The sequence below is a fragment of the Poecilia mexicana genome, unplaced genomic scaffold (genome assembly GCF_051168715.1).
Source record: "Poecilia mexicana isolate PSO_F unplaced genomic scaffold, ASM5116871v1 scaffold_8, whole genome shotgun sequence".
NCBI classification, from domain to species: Eukaryota; Metazoa; Chordata; class Actinopteri; order Cyprinodontiformes; family Poeciliidae; genus Poecilia; species Poecilia mexicana.
Window position 1 is genome coordinate 11,908,464 of NW_028263377.1, and position 27,364 is coordinate 11,935,827.

At 39.8% G+C, this 27,364-nt stretch overlaps 5 protein-coding genes across 5 annotated transcripts; 2 read left to right on the top strand and 3 right to left on the bottom strand.

Annotated features, from left to right (window-relative positions):
• Positions 1–866: 866 nt before the first annotated feature.
• Positions 867–5,288, bottom strand: tufm (Tu translation elongation factor, mitochondrial). Its single transcript, XM_014979825.2, has 10 exons — positions 5,210–5,288; positions 3,924–3,970; positions 3,700–3,838; positions 3,446–3,612; positions 3,003–3,272; positions 2,759–2,891; positions 2,550–2,654; positions 1,872–2,023; positions 1,389–1,508; positions 867–1,288 (listed from the first exon to the last, which is right to left on the bottom strand). The coding sequence occupies exons 1-10, from the start codon at positions 5,244–5,246 to the stop codon at positions 1,118–1,120; spliced, it is 1,341 nt and encodes a 446-aa protein (XP_014835311.1). The 5' UTR covers positions 5,247–5,288; the 3' UTR covers positions 867–1,117.
• Positions 5,289–5,960: 672 nt separating this feature from the next.
• hspbp1 (HSPA (heat shock 70kDa) binding protein, cytoplasmic cochaperone 1) lies at positions 5,961–9,190 on the top strand. The gene is made up of 8 exons (XM_015009163.2): positions 5,961–6,097; positions 6,366–6,496; positions 6,813–7,029; positions 7,111–7,335; positions 7,451–7,606; positions 8,173–8,269; positions 8,406–8,517; positions 8,908–9,190. The coding sequence occupies exons 2-8, from the start codon at positions 6,377–6,379 to the stop codon at positions 8,986–8,988; spliced, it is 1,008 nt and encodes a 335-aa protein (XP_014864649.2). The 5' UTR covers positions 5,961–6,097; positions 6,366–6,376; the 3' UTR covers positions 8,989–9,190.
• A 177-nt stretch (positions 9,191–9,367) lies between these two features.
• Positions 9,368–11,373, bottom strand: tmem86b (transmembrane protein 86B). Its single transcript, XM_015009167.2, has 3 exons — positions 11,098–11,373; positions 10,707–10,950; positions 9,368–10,582 (listed from the first exon to the last, which is right to left on the bottom strand). The coding sequence occupies exons 1-3, from the start codon at positions 11,146–11,148 to the stop codon at positions 10,119–10,121; spliced, it is 759 nt and encodes a 252-aa protein (XP_014864653.2). The 5' UTR covers positions 11,149–11,373; the 3' UTR covers positions 9,368–10,118.
• Positions 11,374–11,784: 411 nt separating this feature from the next.
• aspdh (aspartate dehydrogenase domain containing) lies at positions 11,785–16,155 on the top strand. Its single transcript, XM_015009165.2, has 8 exons — positions 11,785–11,874; positions 11,989–12,046; positions 12,129–12,273; positions 13,800–13,884; positions 14,202–14,351; positions 14,577–14,800; positions 14,887–15,026; positions 15,927–16,155. The coding sequence occupies exons 2-8, from the start codon at positions 11,992–11,994 to the stop codon at positions 15,962–15,964; spliced, it is 837 nt and encodes a 278-aa protein (XP_014864651.1). The 5' UTR covers positions 11,785–11,874; positions 11,989–11,991; the 3' UTR covers positions 15,965–16,155.
• Positions 16,156–16,162: 7 nt separating this feature from the next.
• gys1 (glycogen synthase 1 (muscle)) lies at positions 16,163–26,663 on the bottom strand. The gene is made up of 16 exons (XM_088008259.1): positions 26,502–26,663; positions 24,703–24,821; positions 24,409–24,590; positions 22,495–22,686; positions 20,953–21,138; positions 20,623–20,767; positions 20,409–20,526; positions 19,849–19,969; positions 19,666–19,772; positions 19,524–19,583; positions 19,033–19,225; positions 18,138–18,264; positions 17,959–18,054; positions 17,703–17,866; positions 17,550–17,630; positions 16,163–17,314 (listed from the first exon to the last, which is right to left on the bottom strand). The coding sequence occupies exons 2-16, from the start codon at positions 24,818–24,820 to the stop codon at positions 17,075–17,077; spliced, it is 2,130 nt and encodes a 709-aa protein (XP_087864385.1). The 5' UTR covers position 24,821; positions 26,502–26,663; the 3' UTR covers positions 16,163–17,074.
• Between the last annotated feature and the right edge of the window lie 701 nt (positions 26,664–27,364).

Genomic DNA, 27,364 nt, shown 5'->3' on the forward strand with positions numbered 1-27,364 from the left:
TAAATGTTTTCACTAATATAACATTAACGACTAATAATTTTCGGTTTTATGCAAATTAGCTTTTTTTTTTCAAGTTGTATTCACGGGTGTTTCTGCTTGTCACGTTTTTGTTTTTAAAATCATTTTATATTTGACTTTACAGTTAATTATTGACGCTTTTGAGGTGTTGGTGAGTGGGATCTTTTGAAAAAATAATAAAAAATATAAAACCTGCACATTTATACTTCAGATTGTGTTTTCAATATTTCAGAAGTGAAACAAGATTAGGAATATTCTCAAATTTTAGGCAAATCTAAAAAAAAACGTGTAAAATAACTTTTGTATATGCTCTCAACTATGAAGTACCAAAACTGACATATAAAATAAAAAATAAAAGCAAAAAATCTCTATATTTTTCTTTTTCTTAAACATGTCATTTTCTTTTACATTTATTTTAATCGGAGCTATTTATAACTGTACAGTATTATTTTCTTCTGCTGTAAATTTGCCCCTGCATTGCAGTCTCTTCTTTCAATTTTTAGTTCTTTTAATATTTTTAGCTTCGTGTTTACCTACATTCTTCTATTTGCTTCTCACTAGTACACATGAAATTCTCCGACAGAACAATAAAGGATATTTCTATTCTAAAAACGAGAATATAAACTTTGTTTCAGGCACCTCTGCTGCCCTCTTGTGGTACAACACCACAATAGCATGCACACCTGTATGCTTCATAATCTCAATTTTGCCGCAAGACTTGTTCGATATGCAATATTTTTCAGGATTTAGCAAAAATTTATAATAATTTCATTCCATGTTTGAGACATTAAACTTTACAGGAAAACATTCAGCTGGTAATACCAAGCACCACAAAACAAACAGGGCAGTTTTATTATTAAATACATTTTATTACACAAATGACCATTTTGACCAATACAGTCTAAGTTGCACATTATAGGTATTTTGGTTGAGAGGAACTGCTTAACACATGCTTGCGTTTTTTTCTGTGTTATCTCAGCTTTTATTTCAGTTTTCTGTGTTTCTGTTGAATAAATTCATCTGACTCGACAAACTCCCAGCCGTCCCACGAACAGATCCCTCCCCATCCCCGCCCAGCCATCTCTGCGGACTTTCCCCTTCAGCCCCAGTTGAACTGATCTTCGTCTGTCATGGTCAGGATTTCTGTGACCAGGCCGGTACCGATGGTTTTGTTTCCGTCTCTCAGAGTGAACCTCTGGCCTTTCTCCAGCACCATGGGCTGGCGAAGCGTCAGATTCATCAACATGTCCTCTCCTGGCATCACCATTTCCTTAAACAGAGCAACACAGTCATCGTCCGGCAACAACCCGATTTGCAACTTAGACTCTCGACCCGGTCGAATTGAGACAACAACCCTGGAAGATGCTCACCTTGTCTGCAGGTAGAACGATCCTACAGGCCATGTCCCAGGTGAGGGAAAACATGATGGGCATGAAGTTGGTGACGATCGGCTTGTGTCGGCCTCCCTCCTCTTTACTCAGAATGTAAACCTGGAAAACATTAGACACGCTGTGAATCGTGTTAGCTAATAACCCTCGTTTCAAACTGACACAAACTAAAAATAAAGATTCGTTGATGAAATATTTTGGAGAAGCATACGCTGCTTGGCGTTAATTGAATCCAAAAGTTTGACTTCTGCTGAAACCTACAAAGGCTTTTATAACACAGAAGTGGTTTCTGGGTAATCAGAGGGATTTGATTTCATCATAAAACAACTTCGCCAACTTAGCGGTCTTGACCTTATAACCTCTCCAGAGTGAGTGTGCGCACCAGGAATGAATTAGAAAGGACTATAAAAAAATAAAAAATCTGAATTAGACGTCATTAGTAAGTGATTATTTAAAGAGACACACCTGTGCTTTGACCTTCTGGTGAGGCATGATGGACCCCGGCTTACACATCACCATCCCTCTCCTCACGTCTTCCCTCTTCAGGCCTCGAACCAGAGCGCCCAGGTTATCGCCGGCCTCGGCCCGGTCCAGAGACTTGTGGAACATCTCGATACCTGAACCCGACACCGGCAGACTGCTTCACTCATCATGTTGAAGAAGTTTCCGTGTAAAAGCCCACATGCTGCAGCAGGCCGGGTGTTTCGACATTGTAAAACAAGCATACGCCCCTCGAACTGTTCTCACACTTTGTCCCATTACAAAGGACAAACTTTATTTATTTTTTTTCTTTTATTGGGATTTTATGAAAGGTCAACATAAAGTACTGCATAATCTATTAAGTGGATGGAAAGTTTGCATGATACTTTTTTATGAATGAAAATGACGTGCGTTTATCATCAGCTTCCTCCTGAGTAGTACTCTCCATTCATCTGAGTGAATAGTCCTGATTAGAAATGCATGCCACACCTTTCAGATTTTAACTATAAAATACAATCGAGGTTTGTGGGTGCTACATGACAAAATAATAAAAAAAATAAAAAAAAAGAGCAAATGCTGTTGCAAGGCCACTATATTGGCTCCCTTAGATCTGCTGATACATCATACACATTTTATTTGGTGTCACAAGATGGAGTTGCTCACCTGTAACCACAGTCTTGAAGGAACGGTTGTGACCCATAAACTCACAGTCGTCTCCTTTCTTAATCAGGCCTCTCTCCAATGTCCCGGTCACGACGGTCCCTCTGCCTAAAGTTTGGATTTGTGTTCATTACTTCCAGTGTGCTAAATACTACAGATACGTTTGCACTTTATGTGTAAAGACATACCCCGAGTGTATGAGAGGAGCTTACCTGGGATAGAAAAAACCCCTTCGATGGGCAGGAGGAAAGGCTTTTCCAGCTCTCTTTTGGGCAGAGGAACATAGGAATCCACAACCTCCAGCAGTTTCATCACTGCGTTTTCTCCCAGTTCAGGCTGCTTGTTCTAACACAGGGCAACAGCATCAGCAACACGAAACAACTGGGACACGTCAGGCTGATGATTTTAGTCAATACTAAGCAAACCGATAAAACACAAGGTGCGTCCACATCCTACCTCCAGGGCGCAGAGGGCAGAGCCGATCACAATGGGTGTGTTCTCGCCGTCGTAGCCGAACTCGGTGAGCAACTCGCGCATCTCGATCTCCACCAGCTCCAGCATCTCCTTGTCCTCCACGGCGTCGGCCTTGTTGATGAAAACCACCACGTGCTCAACGCCAATCTGCCTGGCCAGCAGGAGGTGCTCCCGGGTCTGAGGCATCTGGCCGTCGGTGGCCGCCACCACCAGGATGCAGCCGTCCATCTGGGCTGCGCCCGTGATCATGTTCTGAAAGACGGAGAGCAGGGGGGGATCCAGAACTTTTTTTTTTGGTCTCGGGCCACTTTTGCCTCCTTACGGCAGAATTAAGGGATGGAAAGATGGATGAAGAGACTCTTCCGTCAGAGCAACGTTAAGTGTAAAAGTCAGGCCATGTGCCGGGGAGAAGCAAAGCAGATTACCTTGACGTAATCGGCGTGGCCAGGGCAGTCTGTGTGGGCGTAATGTCTGTTGGCTGTCGTGTACTCCACATGAGAGGCGTTGATGGTAATTCCTCTGGCCTTTTCCTCTGGAGCATTGTCTATGTCCTCGTATTTTTTGTAATTTGTACCACCAGCATCAGCGAGCACTGACAAAAAAAGGAGGTGACGATACGGAAATAAATAATAAAGGAAGACTTACTGGATGTCACGGGTTTAATCCGAAGGGATTCTACCTTTTGTGATGGCTGCGGTGAGGGTGGTTTTGCCGTGATCGACGTGGCCGATGGTTCCTATGTTCACGTGAGGCTTCTCTCTGGTGTACGTCTTCTTGGCCTCGACTGCGAAGGTCCGCCGACTCAGAGGCACAGCGCACTGCAGGGAAAAAGACAAACCAGGACTCAGACGCTAAAATCCGAACTGACCGGGCCCGAAAGTGACAATCCGTCTGGTTTCTTACGAGTTTGAACGAGCTGTGCAGAAGGCTCGGCGAAGTAAGCTGTAGGGCTGAGGGCGGAAGATAACAAATGTGTTAAAATGTTACATTTGTTTTAGATTATTGCTGTAGTTTGTGAAGGTAGTTTTTTTTTTCCAGCTGAAAACATGGCTTTTTTTCTGTTTTCACCATTTCATTATTTATTTTATGAGAAAAGTATTAAAATACATAATATTATTTTCATAATTCTCTCCAGGCAAGTTCTTTGGGGTATCGTTGTTGATCAACGATATTCTGAGCAAGAAGGACTTTAATTATAATCAAAATTTAATCTGAGCTTTTTGTTGCCTCTGTGTACCAATTTAATAATATGAGGTATAAATAACCAATGTCTTTTTGTTAAAAAAAATGTATTAGATTATGGTATCTATTTCTATATCAGGTTTTTGTATGAATGCAATGAAGCTCAAACTACATACCTGGTGTTCAGGTGAAAAAAGAAGAAAAAAAAACAATTTTGTGTGATATGTGGAAAAATAACATTTACTTTAGTTTGGAAGCTATCTTTTATTATTATTTTTCGAAGAAATTGTGCATAATCTTGTTAAGCACACCTCTGATCTTAATAGGCCACAGTAATAAAGGCTCATTAATAATAATGATCATTCAAATCTACAAGAGATTGCATTTACGCTTTAAAACATTGTCATTAATCTGACGTGTTCACTTCAAGTCTCGAACACACCAGACTAATTTCCACGCAAATAAACCAGTGTCTGCTCATTTTCGCCACTTGTGTAATAGTTGCCTGTTTTGTTGTTCCGTATTCAATGTTGTTGCACCTCAGAATTTCAAAGCACTAAGCAACATGACTGTATCGATGTAACTTTTGACTGAACTACACCAACAATCTAAATGTTAGGTGATCAACTTCGCAGGATTAGAGTTTAGCTTTTCATCAAGCTTCAAGAAGCTCTGCAGCACCTAGCAAACGAACAAGCCATCTGAACCAACTGTGATCACTACACGACGTTATTCTTCAGATGAAGTGTATGTTTATGTATCAAAATGTCTATTTTTTGGACATTTTTAAAGGCACTTCTTTGTCTCAGACTGTATCCGCATCATATCGTTAGCTAAGCTAACCCTCACCGTGATAACGTGACCTTGCTGTGCTATCGGAAGAGACAGCATCACCTCCTATATTTAATTACTTACATTTATCCTCAGTAAATAATGGTTCTGTGGCTTAATTAGCTTCAATGCAATTAAAAGAAATCACAAAGTACACTAAGAAACTAATATTTTACCAGAGAAACAGGCACGCAGCCCCACAAGCGTCGCCATCTTGGATAGTTAGGCAAACCAAAGATTATGGCAATATCAAGAGGATACACCCACCCCACGCAAAGTTGTCGTGGCGAATATACGTTATCAGTATCTTAATTTTCCTGACTGCGATCCCAAATTTTACTATGCTTTATTGATTTAATCGTAATAATTGAATTGACTGTGAATTTATGTAGTAGTAAATCATTTAGATGTTACTGCACTCCGAACTTTATTGAAATCAAACATATTCGTAAGGTTCACATATTACGCATTTTTATATATATTTTTAGTAATGATTTAGCATACTTAAAATGTAATAAATAATTACACATATTTTAAGCAAGCTTAATTATTTATTGATAATATAATATAATATAATATAATATAATATAATATAATATAATATAATATAATATAATATAATATAATATAATAATATTCCATCCATGGTTAAAGGAGGAGAATTGACTTTAGGCTTCAACTTTACTCTTTGGAAGTTCCGCTGACTCACTTACCTTAAGTACGCTAATATGGTTAACCTTATTTTTGCAGCTTTTAAATATGGGGGTTGTATTTTATAATTATGAATAAATAAACAACCTAAAATGAATAAAACATGCAGATACATAACCTGTTTTGAAGTGGGCTCAGACTTATTTTTAGAAAATGACCGAAGAGCACGCCTCACAAATCTTGCTTGCCCATTGTGTGTTATTTTACGATAAAGCATGGCGGCCCACTCGTGAGCTCAACTAGCTAGAATGTTCTAGCTCTTTCACATGTCTGTGTTTATAGCAGGAGACACGCTCATCCCCTGCTATTTTAGAGAAGAACAGTTTGTCTCGGTACATCAGAACTCCACAAAAGTAAGTTCATGATGCGTATTTCTACCCATTTTAAAGTAGCGAAATGAGAATCCAATTTTGTTCCCAATTTGTTGATAGGATCTTTATGATCATATCATAACCTATCATACAAATTTACCTTGCTAGGTATTTTCCTTGTCAGAATTACTCCTTATAAATAATATCTCTCAGTTTAAAACTGCCCTGGTTTTCTTCTTATATATATGACTTATATTCTTCTCCTGTGTCAAATGTGTCTTTTTGACATGTTTTGTTTCTTTGTGTGCAGGTGTGTAAGTCATGTCAGACGACAGACAGGACAGGAGGTACCCCCAGAACCTTCAAGGGGTCCTGCAGCTGGCAGTGGAGGCAGGGTCAGCGGCTGAGGGTCCAGTCCCTTCAGAGCCAATGTCAGATGAGGTAGGCACAACTACAGCTTTTAATACCTTGACGAAGAATATGATGAACCATACAGTTGTATATTTTTGTCCTGAAGCAATAGGGAAGGTATCATCAGTAAGGTGTAACCAAAATCATAAGTTAGGGTCGTAGGTAGCCATGACTCCTAAATGAGTCATTAAGTAGCTTAACTGTTGTAACACATGCCATGTTGAGTATGAACTTGAGAATAAACAAACATTATCAACGAAAAGCGCATAGAGTACCAGTGAAACATACTATAGTTAATAGTTCTGATTTTTAAAAATCCATGTTGACTGAACGTCCCTCCCTTCAGAGGAAGACATGGCTGAGAGAGGCTCTGTCAGATATCTGCAAAGGTCAGATGGATGAGGTGGAGCAGATGAAGCAGAGCCTGGCTGTCCTGCAGAGAGAAGAGCCAAACGAAAAGGAGCAAGATGGCGAAGAAGAGAGGGAAGAGGATGAGGAAGATGAGCGAGAAATGGCCTTTGAGATGCTGTCTGAGTTGTGTGAGAACCTGGACAATGCCAGAGGTTTGTGAAAGCTGGAATAGTTTGCTATCACATGGAAGCCAGTTAAATATACTTATTTCACCGTTTTCATGCTCTTTCCAGATCTGATGACCCTTGGTGGCCTGGAGCTGTGTGTCTCCAGGTATCTTTGTCACGTCCAGAGCGGGCTGAGGTGGCGGGCCGCCCAGCTCCTCGCCTCCTGTGCTCAGAATATGCCCCAGGTCCAGGAATACCTGCTTAAAGCTGACGTGCTGCCAAAGCTGCTGCAGCTGACGGATTCAGACCCCAATCCCACCGTCAGGGTGAAAGCCCTGTACGCCGTCTCATGTGAGTCCCTGAGGCTTTAGACCCTGATGCCACATTTATGAGCCAACTCTGGAGGTAATGGTACCCAGGAGATGCGGAGCTCTGTTTACTGATCTGTTTTCTGTCTCCTCTGTAGGTTTGGTCCGAGAGCAGGAAGCCGGACTGCAGGCGTTCGTCTCTCACGATGGTTTCTCGGTGCTGATGAGGAGTATGCAGTCTGAAAACGAGAAAGTCCGGACCAAGTCTGCTTTCCTTCTGCTCAACCTGCTGACCTCTAACCCGGAACACAAAGGTGTGAAGGAGAGACACGCCACACTAATGCTGATGTTGTCATTTAATGGTTTCTGTTACAGTTTTGGGAATTAATTTGTTGTAATTTCTCTGATAAATATTTAAATATATATAATAAGTACAGTAATTTAAAAAATCTGTCAATATTTCTACAATTGTATCAGTAATTTAAGAAATACAAAAACAAATAATTAAATGTAACTTAAATCCAAAGTGATTATATTTTAAAATCATATGTATTGTTTACTGTATTGATTGAATTATTTAACATTTCCTGGGCTATGATACATTATTTAATCATTTAAGCTGCTATTTGTGGTTTTTTAAAAAGACCCTAAAATATTACAGCAACATTTTTCTGATTTTCATAAAATGGAAAATGTTAGGGACAACACTAAGTATTTATTTTTTAAAATAAGTTTTTCTCTGTCTTTTTCCATTTCGTAGTTAATAGAACCAAATATTCCACATATTTTACTTCTATAATCGTGGGATTATTCATTTTATTTTCTAGTTTAACGCTGATTCATCGAGTGTGTTAATGCTCTCTAACTTGGCCTCTAACAGAAACGGTTGTGTCGATGGGGATGGTGCAGCAGCTAGTTTCTGTTCTCCGCTCACCGCATTCGCCTTTCCACGAGCACGTGCTTGGTGCTCTCTGCTGGTAAGAAACACTTTGACTTAATGCTCATTGTCAGCAGTAGACGGAAGCAGTTTGCTCCCCAGCAGGGCTATGTAAATGAATACTGTTAAAGTGAATATTAGGTACTGATGTCCGACCTTGATTGCTGCTTGTCTAGTTTGGTTGAGGGCTTTCAACAAGGCCTGGAAGACTGCAGGAACCCGGCTTTGGGTTTGGAGGAATTCCTCAAGCAGCGAACCAAAGAGCTCCAAGGAAAAGAAGAAAGTCAGGTAAATAAAAACTTCTTATCCCACTTTTCCCCATTTTGTCACATACCAGAAACTTCAGTATATTTTATTGTGATTTATGTGATGAATGCATAATTGTACAGTTGAAGGAAGATAGTTTTCAGATTTTGCATTTAAATGCAGATTCTGTTGTCTGGGTGACTATTAGTTTATGCACGCTACAAATATTGCTCTTAAGAAGAAGAAAGCTATAAGAAGTTGCCACAAATCATGTAGGGAAATTGAGCAAATGTATAGAAGATGTTTCTTTGGTCCGATGAAACCAAAATCAAAGTCATACATTATAGAATTAAAAAAAACTTCACATTTCAAAGTCTCAGATTACTTTTAAAACTTTGTCATTTAAAGTCTTCCTGTATCTTGCACCAACAGGAGGAGCTTGACTTCTGTGAGCGTTTGAGAGTTTTGTGCTTCAACGGGCAGCAGACAGATGATGGTGGGATGGATCGCTGAGGGAATTTCTATTTTTAAACCTTGCCTGTTTTTGCTTCTGTATGAAAAGAAAAATATAACAGGACATTCATGAGCCGAATCGTGGATGTGGAGCAACATTTTTTTGTCTGTTACGACAGCTGATGTTGATGTTTTGCATTTACATGTTGGATTTTTACCGTGTAAATAGTTGTTCTGTATAAAGCTTCTGTTCAACTCTTCACTTTCACCTCTCTGTGTTAGTTCTTCTTTTATGCAACACAAAAACCTGCCCATAATAAGTATTTTAATATTTTTGGTGTATGTACAAAGGTGATTTTTCAGCACAAACATTTTATTGATTTAAAGTTAGGAGTTAAGAATTATTTTTAATCAGACTTTTTATATAGAATTCTCACAGTTGTGGACATTGGAAATATTTATTGTAAATAAAATACTGCTGTTCATGCACATTCAATGGGCAGTTTGTATTATGGCATCACATGTGCAAGCTATACATTAACATGAATTTAATGTAAAAATATATTCCCATAAATCCCAGAGTGTACAGTGGCTTACAAAAGTATTCAACCCTCTTAAACTGTTCCACATTTGTCACCATTCAGGCACAAACCTCAACGTTTTTCGCCTTAACGTATGAAAGAGAAGAAAAAATATGCAGTTTTTAACTTTTTTTTTACACAAATAAAAATAGGAACCAAAAATTACTGTTTGCCTTAGTTCTAAAATGCAGTGAGCGTTGTGAAACTAACACTATGCTCTCACACCGAAAGCATCATACTGTGGAAAAACTGGATATTATGTAGGGGTAAATTAAAGAATAACACAACAGCTAGAACTTCAGTGGAGAGATTTGGATGAAAGCATGTCCATGTATTAGAATGGCCTAGTCAAAGTTGCAAAAGTAAATCCAGTTAAGATTTGAATTATTTTGCAATGATGAATGGGCAAACATTTCCACTGAATCCAAACAAAATACATTGAAGTTTGTGATTTTAATTTAACGGAATACAAAGACATTCAAGGAGTGTGAATATTTGATCAAACCACCAGAAATGCGCCACTCTTCCATCCTCAGTCGCTTTAAACATAAATGTGAATGGTCAATCGAAGATGCTCTTCTGATGTTAGGAGCAGCTCAGAGATCCGGTTTAGGACCGCTTCCACTTTGAAAAGTCATCCTTGTCCTCCGCTGCTTTTATATCACCCACAGCAATTAGCAGCTGCGCCAAATAATAAGTCACCATGACAACAATATGACCATGCTCGATTGGTGGCAAAACTTTGAAGACCTGCAGAGCCAGGGAAGCATCAGACACCATGAAGATCAAACTCCCCAATAACGTAGCTACGTGGCCCGTCCGGATGGCTAATGCAGCCATCACGGTGATTAGGACGAAGTAGATCCCTACGCCAGGAGTCAGTAGGTCAGAGTTTGGTGCCTTCTGCAGGAACGGAAAAAGGTAGATGTAGAAAGCTCCTCCCACGATTACAAGGACCAGATGCAGAAAGCGGTTCAAAGACGAGGAGGAGGAGGAGGAGGAGTACGTTGCATAACGACTGGACAGGAAGGTGACGGAGTAGAGCAGATGAGCCACAGCGAAGGCACCCATTCCTGAGACAGATGGTTGATTTTCAACATTAGAAACAAAAACAATCTGCTCGTGATTAAACAAAATGTATCTTTAACAATTGAGGGAAATGTGCTGCTAACTTAGATTTAAGTTGAAGACCCTTACCGTGGATGAAAAGCTCAGGCCACACCAAGCAGCAGTCCCCAACAGCAGAGAAGATCAGCCCCCCTGCCACACCCAGGACACTCTGCCCTCCGTTCCAGCTCAGGACCACCGCGGCCAGCAGCAGAGTCGGGGCCGCTTTGACACCTGCAGACACTACTGATGGGACCAGATCAGGAGTCCAAAGGTAGAAGTATAAAGCCGAGGACAAAAAGAAGGGCAAAAGGGAGAGAAGAAGGGCACAAGACTGGAAAAGACAGACAAATAACAGCAATATTTGTCACATTTTTCTTACGTATTGCACTTTAGTCAGCTTAATTAAATTTTTTTTTTTTTTTACAGAAGTATTAAATTACAAAAAAAATAATAATAAAAAATCGGGGTTAAAGAATACCATGTTTCTCTTTCGGCGCTTGTCATAGGCATCAGTCTCAAGGATGTCCATTTTCACCCTGTTAGCTGAGTTTTGTCTTTTCCTTCACTAATGAACAATAATCTGCATTAAATGACACCAGCATGCAGTCCTCAGATGTTCCCTGTGTCCCTCGCCTTGAATCTGCGCCGTTCCTCTCAGTCCGCTGGACTTCCACGAACATGAACTTTAGACCGGTCCTTCCGGTCCGATTGCTCTCTGATAATCAATGTTCTCCTCGTTTCAAGTTTTCATGGACAAACAGCTGACCTTTCACCTTTCCGGCGGTAATATTTTGATGACATGAGCAAATAGGGGGCAAAGTCAAACTGCACGTTATAGCCGAGAATCTATATGTGCAGTATGGTCAAAAAGTTTAATAAAACTGAAGAGAGATCATTGATGCCATTTAGAAATCTGGCTTTTTGCTTCAGAATCCGTTTGCGACAAATGATGCAAAGGGTGACAGAAAGTCCATGACCTCTAATGCCCCTCGTATTCTAAGAAATTCAGTAACCTTCTGTCTTCACTGCAGTTTTTATTGTCACTGTAACCTGGATTATGGATCTGAAACTGAAATCCAAGTACGTATAGGAAGAGCACTCTGTCTAATACTGTCCAAGGCAAACAATGATTAACTGCAGCTGCTCAGAGTCAAACTTTGTCCTTAGTTTTCCCATGATTCCTTGTTTTGAGTTGTGGCTGGACATTGCTTTTCAGAGAAGGAGACATAGCTGTGGAGAGGCGTAAAGTAATCAGGTAAAGGAGACCAGAAAACAGCAATGATGTTAGAGCTTCAGGTTAAAATGGACGTGAGCATATATAATTGTTGTTACAGTTTGGATTTTTGTTATTCTTCTGTCATCTGCGCAGATTATGGACACTAATTCTTCCACTCTGAGAGTTGGAGTTGTAGGATATGGACACCTAGGTATGAAGCCCATAGTCACACTCTTTGGAGGACTTACTATTGTTTGTCTGACGGCATGTGGTTGGATGTGTATGTGGTTTAGGGAAGTTCCTGGTGGACAAACTCCTTGAAGCTGGAGCTGGTCTTGGTTTGGTTCTGGGCTTTGTCTGGAACCGGAATCCCAACAAGCTCGTGGGTTCAGTCCCTGCTGAGCTGATACTAGAAGACCTGTCGTCCTTCGCAAAGAGGTTTAAATGCACGCATGCGCACTGTCACCAAGTGAAAAAAAAAAAAAAACGGTTAGGAAAAAAAGGGAAAAACAGCAGAGGGTTGTTTTACAAAACCAGGATAGCGGACCAAGCCGGGATTTTCCGGATATCCTGGCTAGCCTCGATTCGGTTTTACAAAAGCAGTGGCACACGAGTTACCATGGTGATTTATCCTATGCAGCGCCTGATATAGACCAAGCTAACAACCAGGCTTAGTTAATCCTGGAGCCTTATCTGTTCAGTGAGCAGTCACACCCGTAAGAAACCAGTATGTTTTGTCAGTGATTCCTTTTCTTATTTATTTGATTTGGTCTTTTTTTTATAGACTTGTATTAAAATACCACTAATTCATCTTGACTTAAAAAGTACAATATAAGTCACACAATACTTAAAACATGCACTTATTTACATCGAAACATACCTTGTGCCTCAATCAATGGGGCTGCTAATAATAGGATGCATTGTTAAAACTTATCTTCTGTCTTTTAATTGCCGTTAAGCTATCTTTGCGCTAACAGTTAAACCGGAAGTGGGTCCTTCAAGATAAAAGCATCACAACTCAAACAGGAAGTTCGCCTTAGTCAAAACTAATTAAGCGCGACGTTTTATCCATATACTGAAAATGTTCTTATATTTATATTAATATCAGTATTTAATTGATAAGAATTGTTTACTGTCAGATTCACACATTGCTTCCGCTGACAAGTAAATTCATGAATACTATGATTATTACGTTTTTTTTTTTCCGCCAATAAACATGTATATTTCAGGCAAATGAAGCTATTCTTTGCTAATATTGCATCAGCGTTTCTGATGTGCTTCAATTCCTCAAAAGTTGCAGTTGCAGAAGACACAGTGAGACATGTGGAAGAAGGTGCTGTAGCTAGATCAGATTATTGTTGGACTATTTGACCTACATGCAAAACAAAACACACAACACCCTTACCACATCAATATCCACCAAGTGAAACATGATGGTGGCAGGATTATGCTGTGGGGATGCAAGGGAAGATGGATGGTGCTAAAGACAGGGTAGTCCAGGGAGAAAACTTGATTTAAAGGACTGGTTTAGATGGATTCATATTCCTGTGAACGACTGAGTCAAACTTCAGACCCCATTCTGACTGAGAAACTGTAGCAGTTTCTGAAAATTTATCTCAACAGATTATTGGTTTCATTCAGTTTGATGGAACTTGAAGTATTTTGCTACGAAGAATTACAAAAATATCAAATGTATGAAGTTGGTTGAGACATATGAAAGAAGAACCAATTTACTACCTCAAAGTTTTGTGTGAACACACACACCATACCTTTTAGACTTGTATTTGTGAAATGTTTTAAAACCAATTAACCTATGATATGAAATCCCCCCAAAATTTATTTACGTTTGTGGTTGTAGCGTGTCAAAATGTGAATAAGTTCAAGGTGTACGAATACTTTTACAAAGTACAATCTTGATTATATTAGAAATGTTTGTTACAGTTGTTTTGCTGGTGGTTTTACAGGCGGTGTGATGTGATTGTAGAGGTGTGTCATCCACAGATTGTGAGAGATTTTGGACTCAAATTTCTCTCTGAGGCTCACTTCATGGTGAGATTATTTTCATTAATAAATAAAATACAAACTTAGCTTACATATTACTTGCTGGTGGTGTCTGGAGTTGTGTATTGCTTTTCTAATTAAAAGATTACAAAGAAACAAATCTTGACTACAAGGATGTTTGTTAGCTGCTTATTTATACCTTGCCAACTGCAGTTTTAAAACAATGTTAAGATGGATGATTAGCCAATTGAAAAATATAATAGGGCTCAGTTTTTGTAAGCAAGAGGAAAATGGATAATCTTTCCACTTGACTACAAACTCTGTATTAATATACAATAAACTTCACAACATGTTAAACCTTTTAGGTGGGCTCTCCGTCTTCCCTTTCTGATCCTGATCTGAACCAGAAACTGCGGCAGGCATCTCTACAACATGGCAGGACGCTTTATGTCCCCAGTGGTGCATTATGGGGAGGCCAGGACATCCAAAGAATGAACGATAGTGGGACATTAAAGGTATGTCTACGCCTGCAATGTTAAGATTTAATAAACTGCCAAAGTAAGCTGCTTATTTTAATGTCTTAACTGTGCTCAGTTCTGTTATGTTTAACAAAACTCAAACCATATGGAGTTAATTGTGTTTTTGTAAGACTTATATAAGAATATTAGCAATAAGAGTTTCTGTTCCCCCCCCCCACCCCAACTAGAAATGTTTCTGAGAAATCTATGGAATCTCTTCAGGCTTTGTTCATAAGAATGTCCAAGCATCCGTCGTGCTTTCGACTGACAGGAGACGTCCTCAGTGACTGGACAGAAGGAGAGGGCAGGCGGGTTTTGTTCAGAGGCTCAGTGGCAGACCTGTGTCCTCTTGCTCCCAACAACGTCAACACCATGGCGGCAGCAGCCGTGGCGGCAGGAAAGCTCGGCTTTACAGGCGTTCAGGGAGAGATCGTGTCAGACACAGCGTGGGTCTTTCTACCTTACAAATCAAAACCAGCACGGCTGATCATTTCTGTTTGAACAATTGGGCTTTATGTCTTGCTCGCCTCAGGCTGAAAGACTTTCATGTGGTGGAGGTGGAGGCGACGGGGCCTGATGGGTTCTCAGTGCACACAGTGAGGAGGAATCCAGCCAAACTCGGCGCCGTGACTGGCAGCGCAACATACAACTCCTTCTGGAACAGCTTACTCAGTGAGTCCCATGTGGTTTCACTCAGTTTTATATTTCATGTGATAGACTAACACAAAGTAGCTCATCGTTTCGACATGGAGGGAACATGATGGATGGTTTTCAATGTCTTTACAACTAATGTCTGTTTTTATTAATCAGGTAACTTCTGAGGTCAATTTGTTGCAGTCTATGGTATTTGTAGGCATCAGAATAGAGGCGGGTGGATTCGAATGATAGCCACACTTTTCAGATTTCTAGTTGAGATACTTTTTGAAAATTATGCATCATTTTCCATCAGCCTTACAGTTGTGCTCTAGTTTGTGTTCTATCACATAAAATTATGAATGCAAGAAAATGCTATAATGTTCCAAGTATGTATAAAATTATTAAATGGATTAATAATAATGAATCTATTATTGAAATAATCAACTAATTTAGTAATCGATTAATCATTAACTGGAGTCAACAGACTCAAAAAGAGGTCAAATGCTGAAAATAAGCATGTAGGATAAAAACACCAATCTATATATTTTGTCCCAAAATTCCTTAAGTGGCATTTTTTTCTATTCACCTGATAGAAATTCACTAAAGGAATGTCATTTTATTGCACTTTAGTTTCTCATTTTAAAACAAAATGAAATGGTTTATTTGCACCTTTTACTGCATTTTAAATATTGCATACAAAAGACTTAAGTGGTTAAATTAGAAAATCTGTTGAATGTACCAATCTAATTGTCAGAATAATTGATAAATTAATCAATAACAAAAAATAATCGTTAGTTGCAGTCCTAGTTCCAGGGAAATGAGTAGTTTTGCAAGGAACAGTAAAAAATACATGAAACCGCTCCATGTTCTTCAGGCTTCAGTTAAGTTTGAAACGTTTCTCTTATAAAAACAAGTCCAACTTTTTGTTCTTCTCAGTTTGCAGAGGTCACGGCGGCAGAGTTTACTTGTGCTGACCCAGGGAGGATTACCTGCAATGTAGGAGGAAGATCCCCGACCAAAGTCCAGATAAATTAAAGAGCTCAGGATGGATACGCTGCATGTATGGTGGATCTCTACATTAGTGCGTTGCTTGGCTTTGTAAACTTGCCGACCTTTCAACGTGTCTCAATGAACCGAATGCTCGGAATAAAACAAAAGACAGAAATCATGTGTAAAATACTAACATATAGAGCTTTCAATTTTATTTTACTGGAGCAAACAATATAACTCATACTGAGGAGAGTCAGTGACAGGACACATCTGGTAAAACCAACATCCGACATTCATTTTGCTTCCCACACAGAGCACAATTCTTCTTCCCTTCTTTCCTCTTTCGTTGAACAAGATAAGCTACCTCCACACAAGTGCATATGTTGTCAGGTAAATGGATGTGACATGTGGCTGATCAGTATCCCTAATTATTAGAAAACTGATACAATAAGGCAAAAAAAAAAAAAAAGATGGAAAAAACACATGATGCTAAGCTCAAGGAGAGGTTTTGTATTCTTACATCTACTGCTACTTGTTACTGGGCATGTATGCGCTCCATCTTTTTCCAATCTGGGACATTTTGCTGTAAAAAGGCATTTGCAAAAAAGCTGTAAAAAAAAGAAGCAAGTTTTGCTTTGAATGAAGAAAAATGACAAGCTTGTAAAAAGATGGAGGCTTATGCCATGCTATTTCTCCTCATTTTGATCCTAGAATCTAGAATAAAGCCCCTCTGTTACTTTATTAATGCTTTATATCTAAATTATTCACAAAACAGGGTTATTTCAATTCACTGGTTCCTGTTTCTATGTTTTTGGCCTACTACTGGTTGCAGTGCTGGTGTGTTTGTAACGATACCAAAAACTGGCCGACAGTTTTAAGGTTCTGAGGTACGCATTGGTTGGGAAGACACAGACAAGTGATGCGTTTTCTTTTTTCACAGAAAGCCACGACTAAAGTAATCACACACATGAACACAGCTGCACCCATTTATCAAGTTTGTAGTGCAAGGATGACTAATGATTGCAACAGAAACAAAAAAAGTTTCACTAGTGAGGTTCAGCATGGATTATAATGAATACGAGTGTGCGTGCGCCTCAGTTTTTCTCGCTCGCCTCGTCCTCGCCGCTCCCGTTGCCTCCGAGGACGGCTTTGCCTTTAACCGGTATGGTATAGGGCTGGCGGATGTTCACGCGGTCCTTTTCGGCCTCAAGCTCCTCGTCGTAACGCTCGTCCTCGTCGTTGTCTTCGGCCTCGCTGTGGTGCGGGGAGGAGTGACGGGACAGAGCCGGAGACGGAGGCACAGAGGCTGGTCGGGGGTAGCGGAAACCTGAAGCCTAAGGAATGAAACAGGATCACTTTTAAAAACAGGACTAAAATAATCATTTTCAGAACTTTTCCACCTTTAAACACGACACATGTATAACTCATTTGAAAGAGGGTTATAAACTACTTTCTATTTATTTTGGAGTCTTTTTTTTTTTTTTTTTACATCATAAAATCCTGGCATTTTAACAGAAGGCCTTGAGGTGTTTTTAACAATTCTTCAGTCAAAATGTCACGTAATCTTACCGAGGAGGGCTCTTGAGGGTCATATACGTAGGTGTCTGGGAAGGCTTTCGCCAAGGCCATATGACGAGCAGCTATATAATACTAAAGAGAAGGGCAAAAATGTCACTTTAAAGTTAGCGGCTAAAAGATTACGTTCAGGATTTGTGTCCATACTCTGCCGAGGTATCTCCAGTCCAGGAGGTCACTCAGGCGCTCTGTGCGATTCCTCTGGATGATCCGCTGGCGTCGGCTCTGTTTGCAGAACTGGAAAAGGAAGGAAGTGAGCTGGTTGCACGACTCGTCAACACCCTTGTAGCGCCGGTCAAGGATGTAAATACCTGTTGGGTAATAATGAGAAATGTGATCTTTCTAATCAATGTGTCGATAACTTTTGAGAAACTAAAGGAAGTGAGTAAAGACACACACACACCGTACGCTGTAGGGTCTGCTATGTGTTCCTCCATGAAACACCCGAAGCCTGACAGATTAGTGGATATGGATGGAATACCCATCACTGTGCACTCAGCTGTCAAATGACAGAAGTATTACAAAGTGAGTCAAATATAACACAGTAAACATATCCAAGATATCAGCATCCATGTGTCATACCCGGAGTATAACCCCAAGGCTCATAGTAAGAAGGGAAGACACCAAGGTGGCAGCCTCTGACAAACTCCTCGTAATCCATGGGAAGCAGAGGAGATGTGGACGAAAGGAACTCTGGGTGGAAGATGATCTGAGGAGGGAGGACAAGCTTTTCAGTACCAGAACAAATGACTGCAGCCTTTCTCACAGCAACCCAAGAAGAAAACTAGTCCTAGTTTACAACGTAAGGCACCTAAAAAGTTACACAGTGAGAGCTTGATCACAACAATTTGTATTGTTTTTCACACAAAATTTCTTGTGTGTAAAAAAAACACATAAGAAAAACGCAACCATGCTTTTCTCCACCAAACATGCCCAACTGCTGGGTTTAAAGTCTGCTAGGACTTATAAATGGACCGACTATCACTATTAATACCGACGACTCAAAACCTTTTTCACTACAGCCACTTTCACCCCATCACACTCACCAACATGAACATGTCATTGTGAAGAGTATCAGTGAGCTTTACTGTAGTTTTAACTTTGTCCTCTTGGGGGGGACACACCTTAACAACAATGTCCATGGTTGTCATGGTGATCCTGCCTTTTCTGGGCAGTTGGTGTGTAAGGGAGAAATGGAGCAGCTGCAATGTCTGGTGGCCAATCGTGGCCCGTTTCTGATTTCTCAGATACAACGGTTAGTTTCTGAAAAACTATTATAAAACAACCTGGAACAGTGAACAGATGCCTAATTTGTCCAAGAACCAAAAGGTAATCTGTGTCTTCATGTGGAGCTCGCTCCCTCCAGGTAATTTATGTTAATCAGTGCTTTGCCATATAAATGTTTTAATGTATATCCAATAAATGAAGTATAGTGTACAACTAATTCATAGGGCGAGTCTCCCGTTTTGTCTCTTACCTTGACTCGGTCAGCAGAGCTGTTGAAAAGGCCGATGCGGCGGACACAGTTAAGGATGGGGTCGCTGCTGTCCTCCAGCATGTTGTGGGTGCAGACTGGAGGCTGGCACTGCCTCTGAGTTGCAAAGATGGCACGCTTCATGATGGTGAAGTCTTCTTTGTCCAGCATCTTCGACACATCTGGCAGCTGACCACTGAAAAACACGTGGGAACAAAACTGTTTTCAGTTTTGGTCCGATCTGACCGGAGCATGTTCTTCCACGTGTCTGCTGTGAGATCTTAAGGCTTTTGTCTTGACACCAATTTTCTAAGAGCCAGAGATTTGTGATTTGTGGTTGTAATGTTAAAAAAAATGGAATATAATAATTTCTCCAAGATTCTCTGAAGCTGGATCTAATAAAATAGATGAGTTATTTATATACTTTGTGTTTTTTTAATGAAAAGTGCGTTCAGTCGCTGAGCATGGTGGTGCCTTAAACGTGGTGAACTTACACTAGGAGTGATTCATAAAGCTTCTTTCCAAAGCGCTCCTTCACAGTCTGGGCTGTGTCCCTGCGAGGAGAGACAGAAACGGAAATATCTTTAGTCACATAAATGGAAGTAGGAAAGGCAGATATTAAACATTTATAATCACCATAGCTGCTTCCGCACTGCTTGGCCCTTCAGCGTCTCCACGTTGAAGTTGTTGGTCCGAGCTGGCATGATGAAGAACGCTATAACGGTCACATCGCTGTGGTTAACCTGAGGAAGAGCATAGAGTACGGTTCAGTTCTTCACACCCGAGGTTCATCACGTTCAGCAAAACCACTTCACTTACTCTCAGTAGATAGTTGAGTCTGGCTAAAGCCTCGAGGAAGATGTCGGCTCCTTTGTTGGAGAACTCATACCTTCCTGCTATGAAGAGGAACAGACACTTGTCCAGGTTGAAGTCAAGGTTCCTGATGGTAAACACAAACTGAGAGATTATTTTCCAATTTTTAGCTTTCAAAATCTTTAACTCGGCAATAACAGACTGAACGAATTCACTGCAAAACGGGTTTTTAGTGCAAATAGCCTAGTCCATTTGAAATAAGACAAAACTAACTTGCAAGTAACTTTTCATCAACCTTATTATTTCACTTATAACAAGACATTCTCCACGTTACAAGTGAAATAATCTGCCACTGGAACTAGTACCATTTCCTCAATATTAAGGAATTAGTTACTTAAAACAAGCTCCAAGATCTTACTAAAAAGTTACTTGCAAATTAGTTTTGTTTTATTTCAAGTGGACTGGGATAGTTGCACTAAAAACTAGACCAATACTTGGTTAGATTTGGTGTTTTTGCAGTGTTCAGACTGTCCACTGTCCTGCGGTGTCATGTTGTCAGGACTGACCCATAGAAGTGACCCCTGACAAACTCCTGAATGCGATTCTTGCTCTGAGCATGGAGGTTTTGAAACTCATGCATCGCAGAGAACTTCTTCACATTGAGGCCATTAGGAGTGACGATGTCTGAGGACAAACGTGAAGAACCATAAGCACATTTCATCCATAATCAGTGAGGTGTTAATTTTCCTTTTCCTGACAGCCGAGTCCAACTCGACATACCGGGCTTCCTCTTGAGCAGGAACTCGGCCTCGATGGCTGTAATTTGTGACACAGTGGTGAAGACGTGAGCGCAGTGTGCAGCCGCCCGCTCCAGACAGTAGCGATGGTAAATTTGCCGATCTCCGGCTTCTTTATCTACATTGAACTGATCGGAGCAGAACGGAGGAAGAACATCGTGTAAACCGCTTTTGCAGACTCTTAAAATCAGCATCACAAACAATTGGCCTTTTATTTTCCTGTCTCTTCTATGTTAAAAAATATATATATATCTATTGTGAGACATTTCTTTCCTTATCAAATGTTGGAATAGAAAAAGTAGCAAAGATGTACCTCTGCCAGGTTGTTGTAGAAGTCCACATTTCCGGCACACAGGTAGCGACCCAGCAGCGTAGCATGGGTGGTGAAAATAGTTGCAACAGGAAGCTGTCTTTGTCTGCACAACACCAGGCCCAGACCTGCCAGCCACTCATGGAACTGGGCTACAATGTGTGGAGGATCCTCAGACTGAGCCGCATACTGCAATATCAGAAAACACCACTTGAATGGCATGCAAGCGTCAGCAGATAGTTTCTGCATATTTGTATGTACATTTTCAGCAGAGGTGGGTAGAGAAGCCAAAAATTAGGAAAAAGTAAAGTCCAAAGTTTGCTCTTCAGTCAGTGAAGTTATTTAAAGTGCACAGAATGGCCAGAAGGTTTACTCAAGTAATGATACTTCATAATATTACTGAAGGAACAGTACAATGTAGTAAAACTGCTCCTAAAAGTACATTTTTATTCAAGTAAATATGTGTAATTACTACACACACACCTCTGGTTTTCAGAGCCCATTACGTTCACACTTCTTTAGATCATTTGTTGTGTTATGAGCTATAGCAGAAGTCAGTTTGTATCACCTTTACTTCCTACTTGTGTTTCCTTTTCAAATCAGATCTTCCCTCAACTATTTGGCTGCAAAACAATCCAAAGCCTTAACCTAATCACCAGTGAGGTTGACAACACATGTTCTTTTCAGAAAACTTTTAATCCCTCTTTCTTTAAACATCTTTACTTCTTTGGTGAAAAGGAGCTTATTCACAAAAATGCTTGAGATATTATTTAGATATCTGCACATTTCTAACTGGGATTTTTAAAAGGAAAGCTAGAATAGCTTTCCACTGATGGAGAGCAAAGGCATCTGCTGACTGCCATGTGGTTTTAGGAGTCAGTACATTTATAGATTTTGTAATTTGAACCACATATTGATGATTGTAAACAAACCACAACTCTTTGAAGTCATTAAAAGCATGGGGTGTTGGTTATTGTGTTAATGAATGTTAAACACAAACATCTACCAGGCTTTTCCCCTCTTCTTTTTGAAGTGAATATTCAGGTTCAGCTTCCAACAACCATAATAAATGTTACTATGCTGAGTTGTAGGACTACTCTCTGATTTTTTTGCAATGCTATTTCTTCTACATTTAATATGTTCACTAATTTAAATCATCTCAGACTTTCAAGGTTCAAAATAAATCAAAAAGCAACATTTTTATTCTAATTATCTATTAAGAACTTTCTATCAGATTTTAAGTATGGTTACTTTGAAACTTTTATGCTATTCGTAATTTAACTAATAAACTTGTATGCAGTTTATAAACTACAGATTTTATCTAATAGTTTTGAAGCAATTTCACTTCTCTTCCCAGTTTTCCATTTTATTTTTGCCTCCTTTTTTTCCCCCACACAAAATCATAAAATCACCATTCATCTTTTTCTTCATGTCTCCTCCTGGTATTTTACCTTTCACCGATTTAAGTAAATACAATAAAAAAAGAAAAAAACTGACTTTCTTATCAAACTTTCACAGTACACGCACTCAAAACCTGCTGCTGACCTCTCCCAAGAGCCAGGCGGTGAGGAAGCCAAACAGAACAGCATCGTTGGCCTCGCGGTCGAACCAAGGCACGCCGATGGCACAGAGGTCCCACAGCTCGCTCTTCCAGCAGTCCAGAGACCAGGCGGTGAAGCCGACATCAATCAGAACGACGTATGGACTGCCTTCAATAAGCCACCGGCCAAAGTAAATCTGCAAAAATATACAGGTTAAGTTTGAAGGTTAAAAATAATGTGCAGCAACACATTGACTGGTGAAGGAGAGATCCCAGAGTATCAATTAATCCAGTTTATTTTTGTATTGCACATTTCAGCAACAAGGCAGCTCAAAGTGCTTTACATCATTAAAACCCCAAAAATACAAAGTCATTAACGACACCAGACAGTAAACAATTGAGAAAACCAGAAAGAAACATTACATTTTGGTGAGTGCCATCATCAAAATCGTCAACACGCATCAAAATGTTGGTTAATGTTTCATTGATTATGGTTCAAAAGCTACTCTGAACAGTTGAATTTTTAGTCTTAAACTCAGTGTTTCAGTTGTTTTGCAGTTTTCTGGAGGTTTGTTCCAGATTTATGGAGCGTAGAAGCTGCATGCCACTTCTTCATGTTTGGTTCTGGTTCTGGGGATGCAGAGCGGACCAGAAACAGAAAACCTGAGAAGTTTCACACAAACAATAACAGATCTTTAATGTATTTTGCTGCTAAGCCGTTCAGGGATTTATAAGCTAACAACAGTATTTTAAAGTCTATTTTCTGAGGTACAAAGAGCCAGTGGAAGTATTTTAAAACTGGTGTTATGTGCTCCATCTTCCTGGTTTTAGTGATGATGCAAGCAGCAGCGTTCTGGCTCAGCTGCAGCTGGAGGGTGATTTTTTTAGGCAGACCTGTGAAGACACTGTTGCAGTAATCAATGCGACTAAAGATATGCATGGATGAGTTTCTCTAGATCTCGCTGAGACATTATTCCTGGAAATGGTGTTCAGGTGATAGAAGGCCAATTTTGTAACTGTCTTCATGTATTTTGTAACAAAGAATGAGTAAAATTGTCAGTCTCTAGATGTGCAATATATCCTACAAAAAAAAGGGAGGAGTGAGTAAAAATACATACCTCAATATTCTTATTTTTATTTGTAAAATCTTGAGAGAGCAACATATTTTCTAACTTCACTGATTGACACTATTTTATGTTGCTTCTTCACCTAAATATCTGTTAATATGTGGTATATAGTTTTTGGTAAAGAAATCATATGAAAATGCTCTGCATTAGTGAATACTTTTGTTAGGCATTATATTTTTCTTTCTTTCTTTCCAACTGTAAACTGTCTATGGTTGACTATATTTTAGTTGTTATTGTTTATATTAAATCACAATAAAGAAAAATATGTTGCTTTTAGCTTTACCTTAGCCTGTTTGAGTAGTTATTCAGATATGTAAATGACTGAAACAACAATTAATTCATTCATTTTAATCCGTTTTATTATGCTCTGATGCATGAGTCTAGGTGAACATTTTACAGGCTTTGTTGAATCGGCTGCACTCATTCTTTAAAAATAGCCCGACCGCAGCTTCTAGCTTTGACACCTAATACCACAGCGAGCTTTGAGTGACACAGCAGAAAACCTTAAAACTATCCCAATCAGTCTTCTATTTCTGGAAAGCATCTGTGGGAAAGCGAGTGGGACACCGATACAGCTCCTAACCTTTGTAGGGAAATGTCACCGGCTTTCGAGTTGTCGTCAGCAACACTAGACTTTGCAGACAGGGAGTGACCCGAATTAAAGAGGGGGTCTGATCATGTTTCATTGACCACTTTCAAAGAATACAATCAAATTTCTCATTTATAATCACTGCAAGCAAAAATGTTTATCCGTGCGAGGAATGTATGCGTGTGTAGTATGTATGATAGTACCTTACAGCCACTGGCGTTCATTTTATCAATGGTCCGCTTCAGGACAGGATTGGTTGGCTCGATCAGCTCCACTTGGGTGCGCACGTTGCTCTCCACATAGGGACCCACCAGGAAATAGTTCTCCCCCCATTCCTCCGCGGTCATACGGGCTTTGGTCTGTATGACTGTGTAAATCCCTCCAACTTAAAGAAAGCCAGACAAAATTAGTCAAGCAAGAGTCAAAGTTTTCCTACTTAATAAAAAATTAAAGTCTGAATTTTAGATTTTAAGGCAAGAAAACACCTGGAAACTTACCTTTGTTGGCTACCTCCCATGCAATTTCAAAAAGAACAGCATCCTCCAACTCAAACTCCTCGTCCCATTCGTCAAGTCCTGATAGGGACGTGACAGACAGGCTGCGAGCCAGCGGCATGCTGGGTAAATATAGAAACACACTCCTTACTACTATGTATACACAAAACGTGACTGTCAGGCAGTCCCACAGGTGGCATTTTGAAATCATAAGGGGAAAAAAAAACACTTGAGACACGAGACATAAAATGTTTCAACTCCATTTGTTACACTTTTATATTTACCATTTCAACACAAGTTTTAACTTCTACTATAACACATTATGTGAAATGCTGTCAACTTCCTCTTGACCAAGTACAACACTAGCTAACTGTGATGTAAACCCCACCTTTCTCAATCCTTTCACAGAATAAACGTCACATATTTGACTCATTTTTCTGAGTCATAATCTGAAAACACTTTTTTTGTTAAGAAGTAACAATTCTAGTATACGTGATACCAGAAGTACCTCGTTTACCTATGGTTTTTGTTTTCGACAGAAAAAAAGACAGGCACTGAGAAGTAGCCAATTATAAAAAAAAGAACAGGTTTGTTTACCAATGTTAATTTACATCTCCTTCTGAAAGCATTTAAAATCCACTCAAATTTTAACACCTCTGTCTTTTTTGTACATATAAGGGAAATAAATATTGCATACTATGCATTATTTTGAATAATCTGAACGTTTGATTTACAATGCTACAATTTTAGCTTTACATTTCACAACGCCAAGCTTCTCTAGAGCAGGGCATGATTCAGACAAGTGGATTCTTCCTGCTTGAGTGAATGAGTGATATTACAACTTATTGTCCTTTACTGTGCAAGACAGGACGAGGTTGCAAAAGAGGCATACGTGATCAAGTACAAACATGATCAAGTGGCTCTTATATTGGCACATCTGATGTTCTCCCTATGAAATGTAATTACATGGAGCTGAGACGCATAGAAAACTACAAACATGGGCCCATGTCCACAGGAACATGCAGCATGGTGGGGGAGGGTTTTTTCCCCAACATATGGAGTTGCTCTACCCACAGCGTTTTATGTATAGTCACATTTCCATTATTTTTGTGCACATACAAATATCATGCAGACTGTGGAAAGGATCTACATAGACACAGACTGACCTTAGGCCTAAACAGAGAAGACCACCAACAAAGCAGCTATAGGGGACCTTTACAATCTGATGTGTAATCTCCTAGATTAACCTATACTATATGTAGAGCAATAATCCTCACTGAATTTGGAGACTTTATGAAAAGAAAATTAGATACAAGTAAAGTAGCAAAGGAATAGGCCAACTTTACTGAAGGTATTTTGATAGTAAACATGACATGCTGAAGCTGAACTTAGAGGCCCGTCAGGTTCCCTATAGGAAGCCACTTCTTACAGATGGTTTCTGATGGACTGAGTCTTATTTGTTCAACAAGTAACCAGTTTATGGAGCATAGCTTTCTGCTTGTATGGCCTCGCCGAGACGTGTGCAACTTCATGGTAAGTGTGGTAATTTTCCAGAAGGCCCGTGCGAACTTAAATTGACTGTTGTGGAAATAACTCCCTAAAATGCGCTTTAAATTCGCGAGCAGAGCTCGCCGTTTGCACAGCATGCCGATGTGCGAATGCTTGAGCTCCTTTAATGAGTTGGTGAACGTGACATGAAGCACCTACAGCAAAGCTCAATGAGAGAGGCCGAGTCCGACAGAGTGTCCTCCCTTATAAGCTCGTCAACAACCGCGGAAGACAAAATACAAAGGTCGACTCACCCTTCGGTTGTGTCCCAACTTCACAAAGACGAACTAAACATTGGCAGCTGTCGCGGTCACTCCGTAAACGAGGAAAACAGTGTTGGCTAGTGAGGGAAAAAGGGGGCGGCGGCTTTGGTTAAATGTCACCGACTCACATTGGTTTGCTGCAAAACGCTGGGAAGATCTAGAGAAGGAGGGCTGAATGCGGAATCCCTGCTGACGCATTATTCATGAGCTTGACGCCTATTGGTTGGGTTTTCGTCACTTTCTCCGCCTCCCCAGATGACGAGAAGATGATTGGATGATTTCTTCATTAGAGGCACGTGATTGGGTGAGAAAAATTAACGGGGTTTAGCTTTTTTATTTATTCAAACGGTTATCGTTCTAAATTTAGGCAGAAATTTAACAGCATAGCTTAGTGCAAATAGTCAAAAATGAACTTTTTGCTTGAATGTAACCATTGTAATAGACTTATGGAATATATGGATTTTTAAAAATTAAATCATATGTATTAATTTAGTCATGTTGTTTGTTGCCTTGTTTATGTTTGTCTGTTCTACAATGTGCTGAATGTTAACATGGGTAAAAAGGCTCCCCGCTGCATGGCTGGGGGACAGGGTAGGAATAAAACAATACAAATAATTTATCTATCATTATGGCTTGAGCAAGATTTTCATTTATTTATTGCATGTTCTATAAACTCACAAAAAGCAAGCACTTCTTTAAATGTTATACATCATGTATGAATCACAGTTAAGGCTGGCAATATTCTGCAAACATGTGAGCTTTTCAAAATAAAGCAGAGACAACGGAGGCATGTAGTGGAACTACACAGGGTCAATTTTACAAACAACTGAACATTGGACATCTTCCATTCTAAA